General features: G+C 46.9%; 2 protein-coding genes across 3 annotated transcripts in view; both read left to right on the top strand.

The window, feature by feature from the left end:
• Positions 1 to 11,517, top strand: part of CMTM8 (CKLF like MARVEL transmembrane domain containing 8) — a 100,457-nt gene extending 88,940 nt beyond the window's left edge. For both annotated transcript variants that reach the window (XM_040479978.1, XM_040479980.1), the window contains exons 2-4: positions 1,307 to 1,480; positions 9,379 to 9,495; positions 11,071 to 11,517. In XM_040479978.1, coding sequence (XP_040335912.1) covers positions 1,307 to 1,480; positions 9,379 to 9,495; positions 11,071 to 11,154 — 375 coding nt within the window. In that variant the 3' untranslated portion in view covers positions 11,155 to 11,517. The remainder of the gene's footprint in view (positions 1 to 1,306; positions 1,481 to 9,378; positions 9,496 to 11,070) is intronic.
• Positions 11,518 to 25,648: 14,131 nt separating this feature from the next.
• CMTM7 (CKLF like MARVEL transmembrane domain containing 7) overlaps positions 25,649 to 27,583 on the top strand; it is a 51,833-nt gene continuing 49,898 nt past the window's right edge. The window contains exon 1 of the mRNA XM_040481107.1: positions 25,649 to 25,660. Within this exon, the coding sequence (XP_040337041.1) occupies positions 25,649 to 25,660 (12 nt within the window). The remainder of the gene's footprint in view (positions 25,661 to 27,583) is intronic.

The following is a 27,583-nucleotide window of genomic DNA, read 5'->3' as shown; positions in this document are numbered from 1 at the left end:
CACAGCTAAAGCAGAAATGAAATAATTTGTCCTGAGTCACACAGCAATCCAGAACTTGCAGCCAGAGCCTGCCCCGGGCTCCTGATGCTGTCTCCTGGGGATATGGTTTGGATCTAACTTCTTCATGGCTTAGGAATAAAGTCCTGGTCCCTGGAAGGTACTGGAATGCGAGATGCATACTTTGTCGCGGCTTCCCTTTGTTCAGGGCTAAAGACGCCTGCAGTTTGGATCGGTTTCTTTTCCCTTGATGAAAGCTGCCTCTAGTTCATGGGTGACATTCATTTGGCTTTGGCTTTGGTCTTGTTCGTCAGCAGTGGTGAAGATTTGGATGGCTGTTACCGGAATAAATGCACAACTTACGTTAAAACGCTGAATGCCGGCATCTGCCCTGGGCCCTTGCTTGTTCTCCTTTTCAGAAGCTCTCTCAGGCCATGTGTTACTTGCCCTCTGCAAGGAAGAGGGGGAGAGGCGTGAAGGAAAGCGGGGGGGGGGGGGGCAGACAGTAGTGGCCGTGAGGTATCCTCAGAGATTCATCCCTTGAGAGCAGATCAGTCCCAGTAGACCTCAAGTACACCTGCAGTCTTGTTTTCTTGACAAGTATCAGCCTGTGAGCAAATTCCAGCCACAGATGTGTGTGGTTTGTGCCCTCATGGCGTTTTAAAAATCATCATTAGTGCTAACATTTAAAAATCAAGACTATCGGGGTACTTGGGTGGCTCAGTTGGTTGAGTGTCCGACTTTGTCTCGGGGCACGATCTCTCAGTTTGTGAGTTCGAGCCCCACGTCGGGCTTGCTGCTGTCAACCTGTCAGCACAGAGCCCGCTTTGGATCCTCTGTCCCCCTCTCTCTGTCCCTCCCCTGCTAGCACTCTCCCAGGAATAAATAAATATTTAAAAATCAAGATCGTCATGTACAAACTTGAGTTGCTGTGTTTCCTTGGAGGAAAAAAGAAAGATCTAAGAAAACTGGTGCACCACAGGGGGACCTGGCTGGCCCCATCAGTGGAGCGTGTGACTCTTGATCTTGGGGTCGTGAGTTCAAGCCCCACATTGGGGGGGGGGGGGTAGAGTTTACTTTTTAAAAAATTGGCCCTCAAGCCAATTTGACAATAAATTGTACCTTCTGGCATTTATGGGCACCCGAGTTTGCAACCCGTTTTATATTTGTTAGTTGTGTGTATGTGGAAATAGGAATAAAGGCTGTAATGGACACTTGATATAATTTTTTTTTTCCTCTGTCTCTGCTTCTTTCTTTATTTTCTCCTTGTGTGTCCCTTTTCTTTTCCACTGCCTCTACCGTTTTGCAGGTTCTGGGACTGCTGGTGTGGACACTCATCGCCGGAACCGAGTACTTCCGGGTCCCTGCTTTTGGCTGGGTCATGTTTGTAGCCGTGTTTTACTGGGTCCTCACCGTCTTCTTCCTCATCATCTACATAACAATGACCTACACCAGGATCCCGCAGGTGCCCTGGACAACAGTGGTAAGGAAGCCGGGGGTGTTGTTACTGTCCATTGCCAGCTACGCAGGTTGGAACTTAGTCCTTCTTTCCTCAATTCAGTTGTCTGTCTCCCTGCCGGCAAAGCAGGGGGCAAAGCCAGGGAGAACCCAACACAGCAGATAATCTTTATGTTATCCAATTGTCTCTAGGGTGATTATACCTGAGTGTGAAACTGCGCATATGGGAAAGTCCAGGAATTTCTTCTTTTTTTTTTTTTTTAATTTTTGTTGTTGCTGTTGTTGTTAGTGTTTATTTTTGAGAGAAAGAGAGACAGCGTGAGTGGGGGAGGGGCAGAGAGAGAGGGAGACACAGAATCAGAAGCAGGCTCCAGGCTCCCAGCTGTCAGCACAGAGCCCGACGCGGGGCTCGAACCCACGAGCCATGAGATCGTGACCTGAAATCCTAGAAATTCGACAGAACTCCTTTATTTTGTCCCATCTCCACCTGCTTTCATTCAAACTGGCAGTGTTTCACGCATATAATCCCTTACCTGTTCCTGGCTTCTGCCTGTACAAAATTAGATCTGTGGTTTGCACCCGTGATCTCTTTATCAAATGGTTGTTCGGCCACACCTCTGGTGTTCTCTTAAGAGCAAGCTTTCTTATTTTTTACAATATGGATTAAGCTAAGGACTTTCCAGACCATCAAGTTCTGCTTCTTTTTTGCTTAACGGTTTCTTTTTTTTGTAAGTTTATTTATTTTGAGAGAGAGAGAGAGCAGGGGAGGGGCGCAGAGAGAGGGAGAGAGAGGATCCCAAGGAGGCTCTGTGCTGCCAGTGCAGAGCCCGATGTGGAGCTCGATTCCACAAACTGTGAGATCATGTACCTGAGCCTAAATCAAGAGTCGGACACTTAACCAAATGAGCCACCCAGGCACCCCAACAATTTCTTCATCAATTCATCTGTTTCCGTTTGCATTTTACTACAAACAGAAGGAACCAAGCCTTGCCTTCACACTTTGTTTTAAAAATCTCCTCATTTAAATATCCAGTTAATCCAGTTTTGTTGCTTATAAGCTCTATCTTCCATGAAACAATAGAACCCAGTTCAGCAAAATTCTTTCCCACTTTATGACAAGGATCACCTTTCCTCCAGTTTCCAAAAACATGTTCCCCACGTGTGCATTGAGATCTCTCCACAGTGGCCTTCAACATGCACACTTGTACTAAGATTCTGTTTGTGATTATTTATGTATTCCCTAAGAAGATGGAACCTTTCTCTCTAGCTCTTCTCTTTTCTTTCTGAGCCCTCACCAGAATCCCCTTCAACATCCGTATTTCTAGTATGCTCCTCAAAACTCCCCAGCCATTACTCATTATCGAGTTCCAAAGCGACTTTTACATTTTTAGGTATTTGTTATAGCATCAGTTCCACTCCAGACTCCAAATCTGTCTACCCCACTCTCGATACAAAGTCTGTATTAGAGTGCTCTAGAGAAGCATAGGCAATAGGGTGTGTGTGTGTGTGTGTGTGTGTGTGTGTGCGTGTGTGTGCGTGCACACCCACATGAAGAGATTTATTGGAAGGAATTGGTTCACATGATTATGGAAACTGGGAAGTCCCAAGATCTGCTGTCAGCCAGCTGCACCCCTGGCACACTGATGGTGTGGTTCCGGTCTGAGCCCGAAGGCCTGAGGACCAGGGAACCTGATGTTTCTGTTCAAGCCCAAAGGCAGGAAAAAAGACTGATGTCCCAGCTCAAGGCGGTCAGGCAGGAGCAGTTCTCTCTTACTCAGCCTTCTTGTTCGATTCAGGTCTTCAACTGATTGGATGAGGCCCACCCACATTAGAGAGGACAGTCTGCTTTACTCAGGCTGTAGATTTGAATGTTAATATCATCCAGAAGCCCTCATAGATAGACCCCGGATAACGTTTGACCAGATATCTGTGCACCTGTGGCCCAGTCAGGTTAACACAGAAAATCAACCCATCATGGTACCCTATGACATATAGCGAGGTGAAGGTATGTACAAAGTGTGATGGAAACTACCACCTCAGCTTGGGACAGCTGGGAACTCTTGAGAGAGGAGGCAGCATTTAGTGTCATCTCGAAGACTGATCACACACATCCTGAGGGGAGCTCAGAGATAGAAGGTGAGGTCCCCTTTGCCTTTGGAGAATTTATAATCTTTTTTTGGGGAGTTGGACTGGCTGCACGATTTAAAAAAACCAAAAAAGGGGCGCCTGGGTGGCGCAGTCGGTTAAGCGTCCGACTTCAGCCAGGTCACGATCTCGCAGTCCGTGAGTTCGAGCCCCGCATCGGGCTCTGGGCTGATGGCTCAGAGCCTGGAGCCTGTTTCCGATTCTGTGTCTCCCTCTCTCTCTGCCCCTCCCCTATTCATGCTCTGTCTCTCTCTGTCCCAAAAATAAAAAAATAAACGTTGGAAAAAAAAAAAAATTTTTAAAAACCAAAAAAAAACCCAAGTGGTACCACACGTGTGTGTGTACAAAACAGGGCTCGGAGCGATACTATCTTTTTGTTTGCTTGTTTTCAACCAGTGGATCAAAAAACTATCCAATTCCAAATAAGCGACTGATAAGCCAGATTTGAAGCATAGTGTGTAAGTGTGGTGTAAACCGAAATAAAGCTGGCAGGCTTTAGCGGCCTCACTGCTCAAGTGTATCTGGCCTGGTTCTTTCTGGGAGCTGCTTTCAGAGCTAGCTAAGTTAACCGCCCCCCCCCCCCCCACACACACACACATACACAAATAACAGGTCTCATTTGATTGCACGGAACACATTGACGGACTCTTAACAGTCTCCCCAAATACGAACGTGAGGATTTTCCGTTATGATTTTCGGGAACATGGGGCAGGCTCTGAAAGTAACTCCAGCCGAGGTGCCCGTAGCTGCCTGGGGCAGCCCACGCAGCCTGGTTGGAACGGGCGTCCTGCCTCGCTGGGTGGGCACCGGGAAGAAAGATTCATCTGGATGTGGGGAATCACAAAAGGTAGAAAGCACCTCGAAGTAACGGCCACGTGGGAATACGGGGAGAGGGCATCATTCAAGTGACCTGGAGGAACGGGAGGAATGCTGTTTGGGAGGACGATGGGTCTTAAAGGATGTCTTGAGGAAAGTACTTGTGAACTTGGAGGAAGAGAACTTGGAAACTGTAACGGGAGAGCCAATGGTTAAGATGCAAGAATGAGCAGTACCTTTAATTCCACTTCTGCTGAGTCTCAATTCCTAGGCATGTTTTCTGTAGTTTTTTTTTCTTTAAATTTATTTTCTATAATTTATTTATTTTGAAAGAGAGAGCACATAAGCAGAGGGGAGAATCCCAGGCAGGCTCAACATGGTCAGTGCAGAGACTGATGTGGGGCTCGAACTCACAAACCTTGAGATCATGACCTGAGCCGAAGTCGGATGCTTAATTGACTGAGCCACCCAGGCACCCCTAGGCCAGATATGTTTAGAATCAGGATTTCCACCCCCTCAGATTTTAGAAAGATAATAATCTGGTGCATTTACTGCGTAAGATCCTGAGTCTGGGGGCAGCACTGTAATCAGACATGTTAGCATTTCTGCACGAACACGTGCATTTTCCTGCAAAGAGGAGTAATAAAGACTGCATTGCCCCCATGTCAGTACAAGTCAGCTTTTGCTGCCAGATGACTTTTGGATTTACTTTTGGTTCTCAGAGCATTTGGGGAATCTGAGATTGCCGAGAAGGGATGAGCAGACCAGGCTTTCATCCACTGGGAACTTGGCTGGGAGACCAGCCCATGGGACATGACAAAAACCAGAGTCTCATAGTTTTGCCTGTAGCTCTTTGCTTGATAAGGCATGAGCTTTGCACTGGAATGGATTCAATTGTAGGCATGTTTTCTGGGCCATATGCGTCACCCAGAGAGGCTGGGATGTGCTTTGTGACAAATCTGATTTGAGCTAAAACTTCAAAGCAATACTGTTTGTCCTCCTTGGGGCACTAAGCACCAGGACCTGCACAAATGCATTTTCTGAGGATTCATCCTCCACAGCTCATCCCTGTCGGCCTCGTTGCAAGCACTCTGAGCAGTACAGGGCAGAGGGCACAGCCTCCTTTTATAGGCAGTAGCAGCCACCATTCATGAAGCACCTACTGTGTGCCAGAGGTCAGGCTGGGTCCTTCATAGATTACATCATTTCACCTCACCCTAACTGCAAACACGGGGTGGATTATTTCCATTTTGCAGGTGAAGAAATAGACACCGAAAGGGTTTTGATAGCCAGGGAATGGGAAGCAGGTCCCCTGCTGCCAACCACAGCCGTCAACCCTGGAGTCTCCTTGGCGGCCAGGGTTCACAAATGCCCTGGTCCTAGCCTTCGGGAAATCGCTGGAGCTGAGAGGACCTTCCTCCTCTCCACTGTGAAGGGATGAGGAGTTCTCTCTCCGCAGTTAGGTTCGGTCAGTCGTGGACACCAGTGCTACACGGTGGAGGGCCAACAAGGAGGCCAGCTATTTGAGAGTTTTTATCTGTGTGCCTTTATTGGGGGGGGCGGGTAGGACATTCTGTACCAAAGAGGGATCAAATTTCAGAAAAGAAGAGCCTCCCTCCACCTTCTCCCAAAACGGAGTAGTTGGGAAACTTTGGTAAGACACTGTATTTGTTCTGGGTTCCCTGCAGCCCGGGGATGCTTTGAGAACTGGCATTTGAGTTGGGAGGGGGGGGCGGGGGGGGTGCTCTAGGGTTTTTTCAGCCTGAGCAGCCTCAGACTCGGGTCCTGCTTCTCTAGAGCAGTGCGACCTTGTGTTTCGACGAAGCTCAGTGATATTCCAGAGGCTGCCGAAGCTGTGTGTTACCCTTCGCCACTTCTGTAGCCACACAGATCTCTGTTCTTTAACCTCTATAGCAATCTCAGATCCTGGGGCACCTGGGTGGCTCAGTCGTTTGAGTGTCTGACTTTGGCTCAGGTCATGATCTCGCGGTCCGTGAGTTTGAGCCCCACGTCGGGCTCTGTGCTGACAGCTCAGAGCCTGCAGCCTGCTTTGGATTCTGTGTCTTCCTCTCTTTCTGCTCCTCCCCTGCTCACGCTCTGTCTCTCTCTCAAAGTAATAAATAGAAAGAAAGAAAGAAAGAAAAAGAAAAAAACAATCTCAGATCCTGATTTCTTTGCCCTTCTTTTTTCTTTCCTCTCTCCACCTGTTTTCACTAGTTTCCCACTCCAGGCATCCCCCATACATACTTAATTTGGGAGTCCTAGGAAGATGGTGTGGGGAGAAGCGGGCAGGAGGAGTTTCCACACCGAGGTAGCAGGAATGGAGGCTGTGATTACCCAGCAGGGCCCCGCAGGGTGGTGCAGGGGGGAAGAAAGCCCTTCCCTGCTTCTCTCCGAGGGAAAGAGAGCCTTGGAAAAATGGATTGGGCCACACTTACTAAGGGATGGGGACACATATCCTCAGGGAGTCTTGTCACCACTCCCTCGCCGGCCCTTCACCCACCCAGCAGTGGGGACAAGGCCCAGGGCCAGTGTCAGGGCAGTCCTGACCAGGCTGACCTCTGCGAATGCTGTCTCCGTCATCTCTCCCCTTGTGTGGGGACTGGACATGCATGGGCACCCCCAAATACTTGTTTAAAGACATTCGTCACAGTAGCATTTGTGACCCTGGGAAAACTAGGAACGTGAAATGCCCATCGATAGGGGAAAGTTAGATTCTAAGGTATTTGTGTTACGACAACAAATGAGGTCATCTGTTTGGACAGGCATGCAAAATTGCCCTTGGTATCTTTTTCAGTGAAGAAAAAAAAAAAAAAAACACCTCTAAGTTTACATAACTCTATGGCTCCTTTTGTATAAAATTGGGTGTTTGTTTATATCCCAAAGGAAAAAGCTGAGGTGAAAAAAATAGACTGACTTTTTACTCCAGATTCTTCTATCCACACTGGATTTTATTTGGTTACCAGGAACATGCATTACTTTTAAATTTTTTTCTTAAGCATTTTAATGATTCGAATGTAAGACGTGACTAGTTGATTAAATAAAAATAAACTTAACCACTACCTGTGGAAAGGCCACAAAGTGAAAACTAAGGTCCCCCACTCCTCAGAGGTAATTACCTTTAGCTGTTTCAGCATTAAAAATATATATGAAGAGTCCTTTATTCATGCAAATGTATAAAACATTTTATACATTTTATACATTCATGCAAATGTATAAAACTCTGGAGGTAATGTGCAATTGAAAAAAAAAACTTGGGGGAGTGCCTAGGCGGCTCAGTCGGTTGAGCATCCGACTTTGGCTCAGGGCACGATCTTACGGTATATGGGTTTGAGCCCTGCATCGGGCTCTGTGCTGACCGCGCAGAGCCTGCTTGGGATTCTCTCTCTCCCTCTCTCTGCCCCTCCTCCATTTGTGTTCTCTCTCTCTCTCAAAATAAATTAATTAATTATAAAAACTTTTTGTAATGCACAAATGTGTTTCTGGACCCAGAAAAACCCCACAACCAGCAAACATAATGAGTCATCCAGGGAAACCACGTCTTCTTGGGGACACATTTCTATGCAGATGAGCATCAGGGGATACCCTGAATCCTGGACTACCCTTATCATAAAGGTTAATCTCGTTAACCCGGCATAATATAAGTGTGGAGGAGGCAACAGGGATACACAACCCACCTCAGAATGCTAGGACCTGCATCTGGAAAATTCTACATGCCTTTCTTTCCCTAAGAAGAAAAAGATATTGCTTCCTCCCCTTGCCCCTATTTGTTCCTGTCTCTCTGAATTCCTGAGGGAGAGCTGTTAGACCACAGAGGATCTATGCCTTGAGAGCCACCTTCTTCCTACCTGTATAAAGCTTTGGTTTCTGCATCAGTTTTCCCCCACCCCACCCCCTCCTCTCACCCTTGTTCAGATAGGATCAGGTTTTGCACATTTCACAGTATGATTTCCTAGAGTTTAAATATAGCTGAAAACCAAATACCTACTTGGATTTACATATCTGTCTTCTCTAAGAATAGGAAAAAATAAGGTGAAGCCAAGGGAAAGATTAGTTCCCAAAGGGCTCTATTAATATGTATAATCTTCTTTTTAGTTTGAGGAACTTGTTGCTAGGGTTGAGGAGTTCACCTAAATGTCCCACCCTGCTTAGAGTAGGGAAATGGATCAGCTCGCCTGCTTTGGGAAAGGCTGTCTCCCAGCTCTGGGTCAGGGACAGGTGCTGAAGGGCTGTACCTGCTGGGGCCATGGACCAGGCAGATCTTGCTGGGGCCCCCAGCTACCTGCCTTCCTCAGCCAGTAGGTCGCCATGGCTGAAATCTGGGTGAAGCAAGGAATAAGAGCAAATTGAAAGAGAGAGAAGCGGCTGAAGGGATGAGCAGGCAGCCTGAGTATCTTGGGGGACAGGTGAGGAGTGTCTGGTTGTATTGTATATAAGCTGGTGTTAAGCCCTCTCCTCCTAGAGGCCCTGAAGAGCTGCTTCGGGGGTGGGGGGCACCTGGGTAGCTCAGTCGGTTGAGCATCTGACTCTTGATTTTGGCTCAGGTCATGGTCTCATGGTTCATGAGATTGAGCCCTGTATCGGGATCTGACAGCAAGGAGCCTGCTTGGGATTCTCTCTCTCTCTCTCTCTCTCTCTCTCTCTCTCTCTCCCCCTCTCTCCCCCTCTCTCCCTCTCTCCCTCTCTCCCTCTCTCCCTCTCTCCCTCTCCTCTCCCTCTATTTCTGCCTCTCCCCTGATTGCACACGCTTGTGCATTCTCTCTCTCTCTCTCTCTCTCTCTCTCTCTCTCTCTCTCTGTCCCCTTCAATAAAAAATAAACTTAAAAAAAAAAAAAAAAGCCCTTCCCGAGCATCCAGATGCACCCTTTCCACACCTGGCATGCGGTCCTGGCCACTTCTCAGGTCCAGAGGTGCCCAGACCTTCCACACTCCCTGACCACCCCACCCCTCTGTCTCTCCCAGGGTCTGTGCTTTAATGGCAGTGCCTTCGTCTTATACCTCTCGGCCGCTGTGGTGGATGCCTCTTCTGTCTCCCCGGAGAGGGACAGCCACAACTTCAACAGTTGGGCAGCCTCATCGGTGAGTGAGCCCTTTCAACACCACCACCCCCCCAAACCTCCATGGTCAGGATCACGGTCTCCTCCTCCCACTGGGGCTGGGGATCCAGGAGGAGGCCCAAATTATCTGCAGGAGGGGGGAAAGCACCACCCACAGTTGTGACACACTGGCCATTAGCTTGTGGTTTGAAAGCATCGAAAATTAGTGGGGCCTCCCGACGGCCTGAGGTGCACAGAGGCTAAAAGACCCAGCTTGAGTGAAAGCCAGATAGTTTGGAACAGAGTAAGTATTTGAGGGAGGAAAGCTATTTGTGGCCGTCTAAGAATAATTCTACTGACTACAGTTCAAGTGGGGAGACAGTTGCAAAACAATGAGCACACTATGATTCTTTTTTTTTTTTTTTTTGAGAAGTAGAGATGTTTGTTTATGCGCTGGGAATGCGGAGGAAAGTACACAGTAACAGAGGTTCCTTCCAGAGACTGTGGCTGGGTGACGAGGGGAGCGGCCTGAGGGGCTTCTGCTTTGTGATATATATATATATACACACACACACACGCTTCTGTATGGTTTGCATTTCTAAGCCATCGTGTGTATTGTTGCTCTGGTTGTAAAACTAAATCTAGAAGTTTCTCTGAGATTGGCCTTAAAATATTTCATCCCCCAAAGAAGCCATTGGCAGGGGAGTGGGGGGCAGTTAGACAGGAATGCCAAAATGATAGTGTGAAGGCTGACTGATGATAATATAGCCATTCATTATATCCTCGTATTTATATTTGAAAATCTCTACTCAAACGTAGAGAGCATGGTGTGCATGACATTAAAAATCACAAGCTTTGGGGCACCTGGGTGGCTCAGTCAGTTCAGTGTCCGACTCTTGGTGTCGGCTCAGGTCATGATCTCACGGTTTCGTGAGTTCAAGCCCCGCATCCAGCTCTGCACCGGCAGCGCAGAGCCTGCTTGGCATTCTCTGTCTCCTCCTGCCCCTCCCCCATGAGCACCGTCTCTGTCTCCCTCAAACTAGATAAATAAACAAAAAAAAAAAATCACACGCCGTAGCAGCACATGGCTCAAGCTATCCTGCAGCAAGAATCCACCGGAACTGGGCAGTAGCTGCACCTGAAGAGGGGCCTACATTTTCCCTGCTCCCCATTCGTACCACGTGCGTTCATCGCTTCCTCCTACAAACTCGACTCCTTTATTTAACTGATCGTATGACAGTCTGAGGTTAAGCCCTGGTCTAAAATTGCCTGTACTAAATTAGGAATTCATGTGCTTTTCTCGGATGCCACCCCACCATAGTCACCCCAAAGTGAACAGCCTGTGGTTATTTGAGCAGAGCTACAAGCTTTCCAGATATGTTTCAAAACAAAAAAAACAACCAAACAAAACAAAACAAAACAAAACAAAACCCAAACAACCAGCATAGCCAGAGATCATTTCAGAAGGAAGGTAATTGAACCAATAAAGCAGTTTTAGATGAGGAAGCCTGGAGTTAAGGGATGCTGTGAGTGCCTGATTCAATGGAGGCAAAATGATAACTTCTGCTAATTAGAATGTGCCCTAAGCCCTCTTTCTATTATGCTTTCTTTCCTGTAGTTCTTCGCCTTTCTGGTCACCATCTGCTATGCTGGGAACACATACTTCAGTTTTATAGCTTGGAGATCCAGGACCATACAGTGATTGGCCATTTTGAGAATTAAAAGGGAGGGAGAAAACACGAAGAATCTCCTTGTAAAAACGAAAACAAAAACCCCGACAAACTGTAGGTATGATGTATATTTCCAGAGAATTGTATTTGACTAATGTTTTTATATACCTAGTTAAATTTGCTCGCGGCAGTTTGTTACAATTAAACTGGATACTTATCTGCAGTTTGCTGTAGCTTGTAACGAACTCTTCAATATCTTGCGGATGTCTTCACAGACCTTATTTTCTTAGACAATGTATAAATAGATAAATTGCTAATATCAAGACTGTGTCAAGTTTATCAACCTAACTTTTCAAATGCCAGACTCTTTTCTGATTAAATGTTTCAAAATCCCCGGGTAAGGTGTCTGATTTGAGAAAGGAGACGTGTTACCACAGCCTGAGCTGGGGTGCTGTGGATACATCTTCGCCCTCACGGGACTGTCCAGTTGCAACGTTGCCCAGAGACCCTTGTCCACAGCCACTGGACCAGGGTGGCAGGAGAGACCCATCTCCCCAAGCCCGGGGATCGTCAGTGGCCATGATTCTCATCTGCTAACCAGAGGGCCCAGAAAAAGCACCTAGTGAAACTCTGGCCTTGCAGTTCGTTAAGATGCTCACCCTACGTGGTGCTGCTGAGTGCATGGACTGATGTGCTTGCTGGTGGCATTTTTTCCTGATACGTATTAGAATTAGTGCATAACCATGAAAATAGTACTTGCGTGTCCCTTAAGATACTCACTGACCACAGGGACTCATGTACCCTACATCGTGGAAAATACCTGACCAAAAGTTCTCCAGAACGACTACTTTGTGGCATCGTTGTTAGCTATCATCAGAGGGTGGAAAGAACCCCAGGCAGCAAGGCAGATGCGTGTTTAGAGGAAGTGTGTTCAGTTAGGATGGTTCTTGCTGGTAAGGCAGTGTGCCGTGGGTGATTTTTCAACATGAGCTTCTTTTGAAAAACAAAAAACCACAGAAGCGTTAATAGGGTTGATGACAGTGAGCCGGGTTAGCTTGCGCACTCTGCGGACGTGAGCCCCGGGGCCTCACTCTTCTGCTGTTGTTTAGCAGTACTGTTTGTTTCTGTTGTGAGTCGTCTGGTTATTTGGTCCGTCCTCCTGTTTACCTGTAAGTTCTGATCCAAGTTCTGTTTGCCTCTGTAGAGGAGAGGTGAGATTTCTTCAGTGTCCAACACCCACCACCGACCTTTGAAAGGAACAATGAAGAATGTTCCTGGGTTCTGGATCCAAAGAGCTAGTGGGGAGACGGGGACCGAGAATAAGGGGAGTGTAGGGGACAGGTGTGTGGGAGTGGGTGAGGGTTGGGGGTACCAGAGGCCACTCTGAGTCCGGCATCCAGTGAGCTGCGACAGTCGGATTTTAGCAACACAGACCCACAGGTGATTAGCGCTCAATCCTTGGGGGGCTGCATTCCTGGTCACCAGCAGGACAGCCTCCAACTCGCTGATTTTGCAAGAAAAGCTGAAATCACTAGTCAGAATTTGTTCCTCTCTGTCTCACACTCACAGAGGCATAGTCATCCTCCGTGTACTGGGTGTTTTAAGTACTTGCTATTGCAACCAAAGCTCGACAAAAGGCAGAAAAACTAGAACTTCCAGATGCGTGTTTCAGGCAACTTCTGGAAACAACCATCAAGAAAGAAGCCTGGGAGCTCCTGGGTGGTTCAGTCTGGTTAAGTGTCCGACTCTTGATCTCGGCTCAGGTCATGATCTCGCAGTTCGTGAGTTCGAGTCCCACATCGGGCTCTGTGCTGACGGGATGGTTGCAGGGAGCCTGCTTGGGATTCTTGCCCTCACTTTCTGTCTGCCCCTTCCCCCCCCCCAAAAAAAATAAATAAATAAACTTTTTAAAAAAGAAAGAAAGAAGTCTGTTTTATGTCCTTGCCACCCACTGTGGTGTGTGCGTATGTGTGTGATTTCTATAATCATGGCCCCATTTATAGGAAGCAGCTTCTGGGGTGAAGAGTTCCATAACCCACTTTGGAAATATTCTCCATAAAGGCTATAGGTCTTTCTTGAGCCAGTAGCCCCAATGAGATCTATTTCTAGAGAACAGTACTCATTTGTTTCCAGGCAGGAGTACTTGTTGTCTTTATTTGTGGCTTTTCAGGAGCTTGACCATTTGTGTCATCCTGAGAGTTTGCCCAAAAACAAACACAAAGCAAAACCAAATATCTATTTTTTTTAACTGAAAGGAAATTCTTATTTCCTCTTTTGAATGCTGACTTTGTTCGTGCACTTTTAAGTGCGGGTTTTGGGACAATACAATGATTCTCTGCTGTTCAGATGAAGCTATAAGTTTTTGAACGGCTTCCATTTTTCTCTTAAGAAAGAAAAGCCACATGCGATATAGCAAACATCATAAAAAAAATAGGTTTCTGAGGTTTGAAAAATATTATTACAAGGACAGGATACAGAGTGCTTAAACTATTCTCTGGCATAGGTGGCCACCAACTGCCCTTCCAAAAGCATCGCGTCCTCTTTGATGGAGCTGGGTGGGTTTTGAGTTTGATGTATTTACCCACTTAGGGCCAATCAGTGACATGCTTTAGGCAATCAGTCTCTCTCCATTGCAGTGTCCCAACTCATAGCCCCCAAGGTATGTAGCCAACATTTGAGAACTACAAGAAAACCCAGAGACAAGAAGGTTCAATATCGTTTATTTTGATACATTTAAAAGTTGCTGCTTTCTTAGAAAAATCCCCCCAGCGTATCAGCACACAAAAGAGTTTAAATACATAAATACATAAAGTTATCTTCTGCACAGAGCACAGATATTTGAAAGTACTAACTGAAGGGGCTCCTGGGTGGCTCAGTAGGTTGAGCGTCCGACTTCAGCTCAGGTCATGATCTCGCAGCCCGGGAGTTTGAGCCCCACATCGTGCTCTGTGCTGACAGATTCTGTGTCTCCCTCTCTCTCTGCCCCTCCCCGCCTTCTCTCCCTCAAAAATAAGTATGCGTTAGATTTTTTTTAAATATTCACTGAAGCTACAGCCTTGGGTAGAAAATCAATTAAAAGTTTGTATTTCTGTCCCCTAGACAATTATTATTTTAATTGAAAAGATGGATTTTTCACAGAAAAAAAAAAGTTGGACATGTAAGGCCAGGGGCACAGGAGCAAACACATACCGTGTAAGATGACAAGTTAAGAAGCATTTGTTAACTTGGCCTTGCGTAGAAGTTCTGACCACGGGCTTCTGCCAAATGTGACTTGTAAGCAGATGGCAGTGAAGGAAGGTGACAGCTATGTCCATGGTGTTGAGAGCAACGAGGAAGATTGGAGTGAGTATGGTTACAAGTTAGGGGGTAGGTGAACTTAGGTGTTCGATCTAGAAGGTGTTTGAGGGAGACTAAGGAAGGTGAGTGGCAAGAAAGTTGTTGGCCAGGGAGATATTGCATTTGGAACATATGTGTTGGGAAAACTTGTGTGTCCGTGGCAGAGGGTTGTTTTTTTTTCCTAGAATATTCAGAACAATTCTAAGTCCAGGCTGTAGTGGACCTTGTCGCTGCCTGGCCCACACCTCTGGTTATCTGTCCTAGTTCTCCTCCTCTTGTTATCTGTCCCTCCTCTTGTTATCTGTCTTAGTTTTTATTCAGTAACCACCCACCCACTCATGCCCCAGCTTCCTGGGGGAAAGGGGGCTTTGCCTAAGCTGCTTCCACCCCCTGGCCACACCGATTGATTGGTTCAGGGATAGGCATGTGCCCCAGGGCTTGGCTGTGTCAGAGTTCTGAGGAAGTAAGTAGGCGGGGAAATTGTTGGTAAATATCTTGTGACCACAAGGGGGAGCCAGTCATAGGACGAAGGTGATAGAAGGAAGAGCCAAGAGATGGAAAGAAACTTCCTGGTTACATCATTGAGTCACTGAATCCTCTCAGCCCTGAATGCTGTCAAACTCTGGGCTTTGCAATGACATGAGCAATGACACTCACTTTGCTTAAACTAATTCCTGTTAGTTGCAACAGCACATATCCTAACCAATGCACAGGACATCCTGGAATGTGGCTTTCGAGCAAAGGCATAACACCTTGGTTCTGATTTACTTTCTAATAGTCACCACAGGCCCTAAGTAGATGGTAATAGTGCTGGTGTAAGTCAATGTTAGTTCCAGTGCTTTTGAGCAACAGAAGGGTAGAAAAAGAAAGATTTGAGAGTCCACATGAGAGAGTGACTCAAGCCTTCCTGAAGCTATCGTTGACGGATGGTGATAACATGAGGGTGCCTGCGTGGCTCAGTCGGTTGAGTGTCCAACCTCAGCTCAGGTCATGATCTCACGGTTTGTGAGTTCAAGCCCCACGTCGGGCTCTGTGCTGACAGCTCCAGCCTGGAGCCTGCTTCCGGTTCTGCATCTACCTCTCTCCCCTTACCTTGATTGTGCTGTCTCTCAAAAATAAACGTAAGACATTTAAAAAATTGTTAAAAAAAAAAAAAGATGGTGATAACATGGAAAAATCTTAGAAAGAGAAACAACAGGGGGATGGGGACTCACAGGAATTTTCATGACCTGGCTTGGTCATGACCTTGCAATAGGAAGGCTGCGTGTGAATGCAGCGTGAACAGCCTGGCCTCTGATCATTTTAACTTATAATGAGAACTCTACCTTTTGTCTAAAAGACAATAGTCATCCATGAGAAATGGCTTCCTTCTCTGGAAGTAAGTTGGCCATTAGTACCAAAGAACACTGAGCTTCTAAGAGTGAGGAGTAGGCCTCAACTCTTGACAGGAACAAGGTACATACTTTTCCAGTTAAAATCACAATGAGATGCTATATCACACCCTCCAGAAAGGCCCAATTTAGAAAGACTGATGGTACCAGGTGTTGACAAGGTCTCGGAGAATCTGGACTTCTCATTCATCGCTGGTGGGACTGTAAAACAGTACAATTATTTATAACGTTAAACATACACATGTGATATGACCCAGCAATTCCATTCTTCGATATCTACCCAAGAGAAACATGTCCACAAAAAGACTTTTATGCAAGAATATGCACAGCTGGCTGCATTCATAATTGGCCCAAACTGGAAACAACCCACATGACTATCAAACAGTGAATAAACAAACTATGGTATATTCTCACGATGGAATACTACTCAGCAATGAAAAGGAGCAAACTCTGGACACATGCAGCAATGTAGATGAGTCACTGAAATATTACACTGAATGAAAGAAGCCAAACCAAAAAACATATGTATAATGCTTGATTCTATCTATATATGAAATTCAAAAAAAAAAAAAAAAGCAAAACAAATCTATCGCGATAGGAGGCCAATCAGCAGTTGCCTGGGGTTAGAGGTGGAAGAGATTAGCTAGAAAGGGACACAGGGAAATGTTCTGAGGTGATAGAAACAGTGTGCATCTTGATTATGGTGGGGGCTGCATGCGCATATGCATTTGCTAAAATCCACAAACTATTTACTGAAGATGGTGCGTTTATTTTATGTGACGTATACCCGGAGAATGCTGGTTTTAAAAGAAAAACACTGTGGGGCATTTTGAAATGTCCTTGTGACTCCTGTCCCCTCTGCCCTGCTGTCACATGATTCACTACCACCCGTCTCCCACCTGGTCTGTGGTCTGTTGCAGAGGCGAGCATTTTCATACCCATCTTCCCTCTGGAGCTTGGCACAGTGTGCGGAACATAGTATGTGTTCAACAAATGTCTGCGGCGGTGAAGATGCTGGGAAGTTAATGCCGGCTCCCAGGAGACCTTGAAGGAGTAGCTGGTTTAGAAGACAAGCTGAGGGAAACCAACAGAAGGCAATTCTGAACGTGGGCTGTGAAAGTAGTGCCGTCAGAATTCGAGACTGTTGAAGAAATGTCAGAAAGCGCTTAATAAATGAGAGCTGCCAAGCGATTACTGAGCTAGGTACCTGGGAAAACACACAACTAGCTGATTAGAAAGCACAAATGAGTAATTGCCTAACAACTAACCACTTAATGGTAATAGTGTTGGGTTGAACCGTATGAAATTGCCAATATTTGACTCTTTGGCCTAAAAAAATGTCGTATGAGTCAACCTACGATTTTATACTTGACAAAGCGCTTTCACACATGGTGTCAATTGGTCCTCAAAAGAGCTTTGCCTTAGCAGGCGTCAAGAGCTCCATTTATCTGATAAGGACAGTTGAGGCTTCATTAAGTATCAGCAGTTTGCCCAAGTTTATACCGTGAGTAATTGGAATAGTTTGGGCAGATATGCAGCCCCTGGTCTGCAGCCCCTCTAGCCTAGCCGACTGGAAACATCTGTAATGTGAGGAAAAGAAGCAGGTGGAAACGTTATAGGCTGTGGGGATAAAGCGGTACAACATTTTCAGAAATCTGTTTGGCAATATATATGAAGAGCTTAAAAATATTCCCTTGGATTTGGGGTTGCTTCGGTTAGGAGCCTGAGGTCACGCACGAAGATATTAATCCCAGTCTTATGTATAATAGGAAAAAAAAAAAAGAAAGTTCAGGGTGCCTGGGCTAGCTTACTCAGTACAGCATGCAACTCTTGATTGCAGGGCTGTGAGTTTGAGCCCCTCATTATGGCATAGAGTTTAATTTAAAAAAAAAATTTTGGGGGCGCCTGGGTGGCGCAGTCGGTTAAGCGTCCGACTTCAGCCAGGTCACGATCTCACGGTCCGTGAGTTCGAGCCCCGCGTCAGGCTCTGGGCTGATGGCTCGGAGCCTGGAGCCTGTTTCCGATTCTGTGTCTCCCTCTCTCTCTCTGCCCCTCCCCCGTTCATGCTCTGTCTCTGTCTGTCCCATAAATAAATAAAAACGTTGAAGAAAAAAAAAATTAAAAAAATTAAAAAAAATTTTTTTAAATACATACACACGCGCGCGCACACACACACACACACACACACACACTGCATCAACCTAAAACCCTAACAGAAGGAGAATGGTTAAATAAATAAGTCCATCTAATGAGCCTTTAGAAATGAATTCACTCCAACCCATCCCCTCCCAAGTTTATTCCAAATCAGAGTGGGTTAGCACTGCCATTAATGATTTAACTTTGTATTTTTAACACATTTCTCAAGCTGTGCTGAACTGTGGTTGCTAAATTGGTTATTAAATTGAAGATCAGTTGTTAAAGTGCTGTCTTTCTAAGAATACATAATAGAGAAAAATAAATTGTGTATGAACACACAAATCAATGTTCCCACTGAAAACTGTGTGAGGAATTCTTATTAGAACACATTTAGAGTCTAACTTGGAGTTGACAAAAGGCAGAGCAAACTAAATTGTAAAGAGTGATGGGATCATGGGGTGATTTTTATTGTCTTTGTTGGTTTGAATTTCCCCTAATTTTCTATAATGAGCAGGAAATACATTCATCATCAGGAAATAACAAATATTTTTAAATCAGAGACAAGAGAAGGCAGTGGTTTCAGCAGGCTGGAAAAACCAGGATCCTCGTAACTAGTGGGAAAATGAACCTCTTCAAGGCCCCCTTATGAAGGCAGACAAATGACCAGGGCAATTGCATGAAAACTATGCAGGGAACTATACCCATTTGTCTCCTTTTGAAGGGAAGCGTAGTCATCTTTGGCCATCATTTCTCTCATTTATGAAAGATTCCATGGATAAAGTAGGAGAAAGAGACTCTCCCCTTTCTTGCTCCCCCTCCTCCCTACCCCTCCTCTCCCCTCTATTCTCTTGGTAACTTCATAGAAAGAATACTGATTCTGGTAGAAAACATTGGCATAAAAACAAATCGTTCCTTATATTTGTACATTGCTTTATTACCTAAGCCAGGTGGTACCTGACCTCTTCACAAAGAGAAACACTGAGGTTCAGACAACCTCGCCTGTGGGCAGACCAGCAGCCAGAGTCCCCTCTCATTCCAAAGGTCAAGCAAACAAAACCAGGACCTTTATGCAGACCCTCTACTGCCTAAGGGGATGGGGTGTCTTCTCCTGGTCCCACCCCTCCTAAATGCACAGCCCTAAGGCATGGGTGAGCCACTCTTGAGCAAGTTATAGCCCCTGGGGAGCATTCATATAGCAGATTGTCTACAGGAAGCCTGCAGGCTACTTGAGACATGGCAACCCCCCCCCCCCCCCCGGATGAGAGAAAACTGTCTAAAGCCAGGATTCACTGCCTAATTCACTAGATGTCACCATGCTCACATTGGCCAACAGTAAACCTTCTCTCCTTGCCGTTCGTATTGGGGCAAACATGAGTGGCTATCAGTCTGCTCAGTGACAATCCACCATATGGTGGTTTTTCCAGAAACACACTGGGCAGGAGGAGGAACTAATAAGGAGCCACCTGTGCAATTCAGTGTCAAATTCTCAACTGCAGGCTGGAACCAAGGACAAAATGGCTTGAGTGGGCCAGCAAGTGCTAGTAATGTTTCTTGTCCCTCAGTTATGCACAGACCTCTCTTTGGGTATCTGAAGGACGTGGGACAAGGCATATAAACTGGATGAGGGGGGCGCCTGGGTGGCTCGGTCGCTTAAGCGTCCGACTTCAGCTCAGGTCACGATCTCGCGGTCCGTGAGTTCGAGCCCCGCATCGGGCTCTGGGCTGATGGCTCAGAGCCTGGAGCCTGCTTCCGATTCTGTGTCTCTCTCTCTCTCTCTGCCCCTCCCCCGTCCATGCTCTGTCTCTCTGTCTCAAAAATAAATAAACATTAAAAAAAATTTAAACTGGATGAGGGTTATGAGCCAAGAGGGCAAATATGAACCAAGGGCAGCCCCGAGGTTTTTTGGTTTTTTGTTTGTTTGGGTTGTTTTGTTGTGTTTCTCTAGGTCCTGGCTTAAAATGCTGTTTGCACCTGTTTGCCAGTGCCCTAACCTGCCAGGCCCAACCACCTTTCATGCCAGCCTATTTCACATCCCACTACCGCATCCCAAATTCCCAAACAGGCATGATATCCTTTAGTCTAGCCCCACAGAAGCCCTGGGAGGAAAGCAGCGTCACCCTCCACTTTGCAGATCTGGAGATTCTTGCTCAGAGTGGTTCCGAGGCACCCGGTCTCCAAGACACGTCTTCTAACTCTGAATCCAGTGCTCTTTCCACACTACTCTTTTCTTGAACCCCTCAATATGTCTTCCCTCCCTTTTCCCCCGTTTTCGAGTAGACGGTTTTTTTGTGTGCACCACAGTAACGCAAACGGAGCATGCGTGTTCACTCAGTTTTCATTTAACAGTGAAATTGATCTGACCTGTTTCATGAGAATCACAATGATTCTTGGGCTGCATGGCAATTAAACATAAATAAGTGGTACACAGTTTTTCCACTGTCAAATCTAAAAATGATGAAGATGCACCATTGTGCACCGGGCACTACGATTGGTGCTGAGGATTTCGGGATAAAGGCAAGAAGAGTCTGCATGCTTCGGAGGACTTGCTATGTGCTAGGCATGGTGCGGAGAGTTGCCCGTGCCTTAATTTATCTAATCCTCATGGGAGGCATGGCAGGTTGTGTTTTTGAAAGACGGCTTGACAACGTCACCCTGCCACGTCCTCATCAAATGGTGGAAATTATCTTCCCACCCTCTAAAATCCGGGCAGGTCCTGTGAACTCATTGACCTGCAAGATTATGGAGGAATATTCTTTAACTGGCCTGGCATCTTCCTTGTCCTGCCTCCTGGGATGCTCACTGCCAGTGCTCCCTCTCAGAACCCCGCTGCCATGCTCTGAGAAGCCCAAGCCACATAGAGTGGCCACATGCAGGCACTCCCCTTGACAGCCATAGCTGAGCTCCCGGTCAACAGCCAGCATCAACTGCCAGACATGTGAGAGAACCTTCTAGAACGTTCAGCACCATCAAGCCTTCACGTGACTGTAGTCCATCTGATTGGCTCCCATCCGATTACGGCTGCATGAGACCCCAAGTGACAACTGCTCCTCGGCTGAGCCATGTCAAATCACGAGAACCATAAGAGATGGTAATAAATGATTGCAAGCCCATAACCTTTGGGGTGGTTTGATATGCTGCAGATGATAATTGGATTAGAAAGTAGAGATAGAAGCTTTTGTCCTCATTTTACATGTAGGGAAACTGAGGCCCAGAGGAGCTTAAAAACTTCCCAACTTCACAGAGTTAGTAGGCGGCAGGGTTAGGATTCAAACCCAAGGCAGCATGACCCTGACTGCAGATTTTCCACACATAATTTCTTCTCTCCAGAATTGCCCAGTCTGGGAAGAGAGACCCCTAAGCCTGAAGTGTGGTGCGTCAGACATTTGCATGCACAGCTGGGTGCACTGAGGGGACCCACCTGTCTTTGCCATGTTGTCCTGCCACCTCTTCAGCCTCATCTAGCTCCTTCCCCTCCTTTGGACCCCTGTGCTCAAGCCTCAATGAATTTCATGTCCTCTGAGACATGCCTCTGAGTGTTTATCTCAACTCTCCAACCACCAGTAACTGGTTAACAGCTCGTTATCATTCTGTGTGTGGTTAAGATGGCCCCTCGTCCAGGAAGCCTTCCCTGTGTCTCCCATTGGCTCCCATGGCACATCTACTTTTACCCTGTCAATTAGCCTTCACCATAGTCTACTAAAATTGCTAGCTTTATCCGTCTACTTCCTTCTTATTAGGAAGTTCCAAAAGGGCAATGAACATGTACTTCCATGTCCAACACGGAGCCTGGCACTTTGTAGATACTCAGTAAGTTCTGGTTGAATGAATGCCATGGGAGATTGCTCATTGCTCAAGGAAGGCTTCCCACAGGCAGTGACATTTCAGCGAGACTTAGTTCGACTGCTGGCAATTTGCCAGGTCAACAGTTCTTAGCCAGGGGCATCAGTATCACTTGTGGTGGGACTTCTTCCAAACACAGAGGTCCAGGCTCCACCTGAGCACCCTGAATTGGGATCCTCAGGGCTGAGCCTCGGCAGGTGTATTTTCACAGGTGGTTCTAATTTGCAAGTCACAACACAAAATAGGGAAAGATAAGCAAGACATTCCCTGCAGAGAATCACGGGAACCAAGATGGGAATGTGTCAGAGCAGTAGCTGCGATCAGGGTGACACCACCACGACAGTAGACACCTCATTGTCATCATTATCAGTGTCAGTAGCAATTCCTGGAATCCTCTGGTGCAGTTTCATGCCTCCTGCCTAGGCATAGTCCATTCCCTTTTTTGCCCACCCAACACATTTTTAATCATCCTTCAAGACACAGTTCCAAGCACCAGCTCCTCCGTGAACCTTCCTCCTCCCCTTTCAGGACAAGCTGGTTCCTCCCTCCTGTGGGCCATCCCTGCAGTTCTGTATTAATCTCACAAATGTGTATTGCATACTACTTTGGGCCAGGCACTCTGTTTCACACTGGACATGAGCGGGGAACCTTCCAGTGCAGACCTGGACTCTGCCCCATGGAGGTGACAATCACAGCTCCCTCTACCACCTGGCTCTATTCCCCCATATTGTTAGGGGCTACAAACTCCCTGAGCAAAGGCGTTCCTCACCTATGAATTGTTCTGCCCGGCATGTGGAAGGGTCCAGTAATGTTTGCTGAATGATGCATGAGTCACAAATAACTAGGTGAGTCCTCTTTCTCCCCCTCTGTCCCTCCCAGTGAAATTTCCCCCCAGAAGCTCTTTTAGTTACTCAGATTGCCTGACATTGCATTACAGATCCAAAAAGTCTTTTATTTCCCCCTTAGAAAAGGTTTCCGATGCTTATGGTTATGGAACAGCAACCCACTGGGGGGTCCCTCAGCCTCCAGGTGGTAGAACCTTCTTGTTTAAATACATAAGGACAGGGGCGCCTGGGTGGTGCAGTCGGCTAAGCGTCCGACTTCAGCCAGGTCACGATCTCACGGTCCGTGAGTTCGAGCCCCGCGTCGGGCTCTGGGCTGATGGCTCAGAGCCTGGAGCCTGTTTCCGATTCTGTGTCTCCCTCTCTCTCTGCCCCTCCCCCGTTCATGCTCTGTCTCTCTCTGTCCCAAAAATAAATAAATGTTGAAAAAAAAATTTTTTTAATAAAAAATAGATACATAAGGACAGAAGGAATAATAACTTTTGAATGTTTGGTGGAATTCTCCAATGAAACCATCGAGACTTGCAATTCTGTTTGTCTTGCTTTTCTTTTTTTCACAACCTGGAGATCAAGAGTCTCATGCTCTACCAACTGAGCCAGCCAGGTACCCCTTGGAATAAAAACTTTAAAAAAAAAAGTAACATATATTACTATGAGCCAAACACTATTGGAGGCACCATCTGTCCATGTATATTATTCCCATATTTGCCCTGAAAGTCAGTTCTATTGTTGCTCCTCTTTACATAGGAGGAAATGGAAGATCAGAGAAGTTAGTAACTTGTCCAAGGACATAGATCTAGCAAGGGATGGAACTGGGAGCCAAATGCAGGTGGTTCGGTTCCAGAGTCCTGCCCGTCAACCACACAGCCAGGTAGCACAGGCAGAGGTTTCCTGCCCAGCTCCAAGGACCAGGTTTCTTGTTGGCCCTCAGTGGTGAGCTCTTGATCCGCTGGGTTTCAGCCACTCTGTTCCACTCAAGTCTCCGTAGTTCCAGCCTACAGCTTCCACCTTCTCGGTGTCCTCTGGCTTCTGCTGCCTCCACGTGCCAACTGCTGACCCCTCCCAGCGCCTCCAAGTCAGACTCCTCAACAGAAAGGATCTGATGGGCTTCTGTTGGGCTAAGCTCTCATGTCAGGCTGTTCCAAATGCTGCTGGCTGAGTCCTTGATGGGCTACTTCTGGCTCTAGGGCCATCCTGGTCCATTCACAGGAGGCTGATGTTCCTCAGAAGGACCGGAGAGTCTGGCTGGTTCTCAGAGCCTGAGAAACTTCTAAAACTTCACTGGAAAAGGATTTAAAAGGCAGGTACTAGAAAAGGGTCATGGACATTGATGCTTTTGCCCTTCTGTCTTAGGTTGGGCTGCCATAACAAAACACCTTAAACTTGGTGCCTTAAACAACATATGTCTATTTTCCCACAGCCTTGAAAGTCCCTGATCAAGGTGCCAGCCAATTCCATTTCTGGTGAGAGCTCTTTTCCTGGCTTGCAGGTAGCAGCCTTCTTGCTGTGTCTTCACATGGAAGAGAGGGAGGGAAAGATCTCTGTGGTGTTTCTTATAAGGCCATTAATGCCATGGGCACTAATCCCTCAGGATCTCATCTAACCCTAATTACCTCCCTAAGGTCCCATCTCCAAATACCAAAACATTGGAGGGTAGAGCTTCAACATTTGAATTTGTGGGGGACACAAACATTCAGTCCATAAGACTGCCTAATACTCACTCCCCTTTCAGGGACCTGCACGCTGATTTTCCTTTTGGGAATCACCCCTCCCCAACTCAGTTCCTGCGGTTCTGGAGAACTACCCACACAAAGCTATATGGGTAGGTAGAAATTGGCCTGTCCAATAAAAATATCTACCCCCCAGGACATAATGATTGTTTAAAGGAAACATGGCCCATATTTGGACCAATCAGAGGGCCGGTTATGGACTGAATTATGTGCCCCCAAAATTCATATGTTGAAACCCTAGCCCCCAATGTGACTGTATTTGGAGATGGGGCCGGAAGATAATTAAGATAATTAGGTGGGACCCTAATCCCATTAAGGCTGGTATTCTTACAAGAAGAGGAAGAGACACCATACCCCCTCCCTCCCACCCCGCGCCAACTCTCTCTCTCTCACCCCCTGTTTCCATGCACAGAGGAAAGACCATGTGAGGACACAGTGTGAAGGTGGCTGTCTCCAAGCCAGGAAGAGAGGCCTCACCAGAAATCAACCCTGATGGCACCTCTTGGACTTCCAGCCTCCAGAACCAAAAGAAAATAAGTTCTGACTGTGCCTGATTTGAGCACCTGTATTGGCCTGTGCCTGCGATAGGTTTTATGTCTGCATACCACAGTCACACAAGCCAATGAATTCTTTTTTGCTTGAGTTTAGTTTCTATCACTTGCAAGCCAAAATACTGACTAATACAGAATCGACTCTCATTATATTCTTTCATTATATCTGAACTGAGATATCATCATAATTACATTGGTGTAAATGAGTTATAGTCAGACGGTGACACTCTAATTGAAGCCTTGGAACCTATACTCCTTCAGGGTAGGTGAACAGAAAAGAACTTGGAAATTCTTAAATTTTCACCAGCTGCTTGGAGACCATGCATCTGGCTGGCTTTCTCTTAGAGTGTGAAGTATTTCAAGGGGGTTATGGAGTCCTTTGCCCCTCCAAGGGCCAGTCCATCACACCAAGAAGGCCTCACGCCAGTGTAGAAATCTCAGCATCCTCGACGGCAGGTCTGGTCCGTGGGGCCTTTTCTTGCCCACCAGGCCAGCACACGGCCCTTGTGCTGCCAGGCATCTTGCTCAAGCTCTTAAGTGTTCATGATGAAGTGATTAACAGAGTGGCCACCAGCAGCGAATATTTCCCTGTCTGGACTGGATAGCACATTAGCCGATAATCAGAGAAACGCAGCAGCCTCAACTCTTAGTAGACTCAGGAAATGACAGAGGTTCTCAAACTTCAGCATGCGTCTGAATCATGTGGGAGGTGGTGAGGGGCGGGGGGGGGGAACAACTTGTCAAAACACAGATTGCTGAGCCTCACCCCCAGAGTTTCTTCTGATTCAGCAGTCCTGGTTGGTGCCCAAGAATTTGCATTTCTCACAAGTTCCCCGGTGTTGCTGGTGCCGCTGGTCTAGAGACAATACTGATTTAGAGAAAATCACTGATTTAGAAGATTGCTAGAGAATTGGATGAAGGCCCCTCAGAGGAGGAGAAATTATCCAGTGCTAGGTTTTTGTGCTTCCCTGAAACCTTCGCTCCAACAAAGACCCCCTATCACCTCTACTGTAAGTTCTGAAGCCTTGGTAAAGGACAGGAATGAAAAATGTAAAAAATGCATAAAAAATGATACACAATGCCAACTTTATGCCTGTGGGCATAGAGCTGGGAATGTTACAGAATGCCAGTGCGCCTGTCGCATTGTCACAGCAGCTCCTAGGTACACTTATCTTTGTTTTATGGAGAAAGAAGTTGAGGTAGCAGGTACTGTGACTATTGTCTAAAAAGCAGACAGACATTGGACTTAAATTTTTTTTTGGTCATGAAAATTATCAGATGTACACAAAAGTAGAAGCAATAGTGTAATGAATCACCAAATGCCTCAACTTTGGCAATGACTGGTTCTCAGCCTTGAGTGTTTGTTAGATTCACCTGGGAGGCTGGTCAAACTAGAGACTGTGTGATTATCTCCACATTCTAGAATTATCAGGACTTTGCCACACTGATGACAGTCTTCTAACAGGACGGCACCGGCATCCTAGAAATCTCTGAGAAGCAGATTTGTTTTGGTGTTATTTACAAACGAAGTTAGAAGTTAGGCCACAGGGACACTGTGTTCAAAGGGAACATTGATAACCTATCTCTCTGCCGTAGCCCCGTTTGGGCCTGTCTTCATTCAAAAAATAACACAGAAGGGGGGCAACATAGCATGTCACTTGAATGTCTGTTTCACAGCTTTTTTTTTTTTAATGTTTATTTATTTTTGAGAGAGGCAGAGACAGAAAGTGAGTACGTTAGCGGCAGAGTGAGAGGGAGACAGGGAATCCGATGCAGGCTCCAGGCTCTGAGCTGTCAGCACAGAGCCCGGTGCGGGGCTCGAACTCATTGAGGGTGAGATTATGACCTGAGTCGGACGCTCAACCGACTGAGCCACCCAGACGCTCCTGTTTCACGGCGTTTAATGGAAGTAAATGTAGGCTCATCTGTGACCCAGTAAATCCTCTCATAGGTATTTACCCTAGAGAAAGGAGTGCTTATGTGAACGCGCGCGCGCGCGCGCGCGCGCACACACACACACACACACACACACACACACACTTTTACCTGAATATTCACCATAGTTTTATTAGGTATAACAGGAAGATCTCAAATGCACTGTGTTTAGTGAAAAAAAGCCGGACACAAATGAGAATATTCAGTCCTATTTCAAGTAGAGCAAGTCCAAAAACAGGCAAAACAAATCCATAGTGGCAGGAGAATATTGTGGCTGCCTGAGGCTTGGGGGTAAAGGGGTGCGACGGAGGAAGGCAGATTGGGAAGAAGCACGAGAGATCTTTGGGGGGTACTAGTGATCGGGTGGTGGTTACGCAGGTGCACACATACGGGAAAATTAATGGAGCGGAGCCCGCAGGGTTCGGGCATATTGGTGTGTGTGAGCCATACCTCAGTCAAGTACTCTTAGCACACGCGGCCGCACCCACACGAAACCCCAGGAGGCTCAGACCCAGCTGTGGCCCCGCTCCGTAAGGGCCTCTGCGCCGTCGGCCCGCGCCCTCCAGTCCAACTTCCGCGCGGCGCCGAGGGCAGGAAGGCCGCTCCCTCCCCGGAAAGCGCCGGACAGCCCCTCCCCCGCCCGAGTGCGGCCGGACCGGGGTCCCCGCACGGGCCCCGGACGCCTGCGCCCCGCCCCCAC

This window comes from Herpailurus yagouaroundi, unplaced genomic scaffold (assembly GCF_014898765.1).
Source record: "Herpailurus yagouaroundi ecotype Mexico unplaced genomic scaffold, PumYag 159, whole genome shotgun sequence".
NCBI classification, from domain to species: Eukaryota; Metazoa; Chordata; class Mammalia; order Carnivora; family Felidae; genus Herpailurus; species Herpailurus yagouaroundi.
Note: the sequence above shows the minus strand (reverse complement) of the source record. Positions and strands in the feature narration are given on the sequence as shown.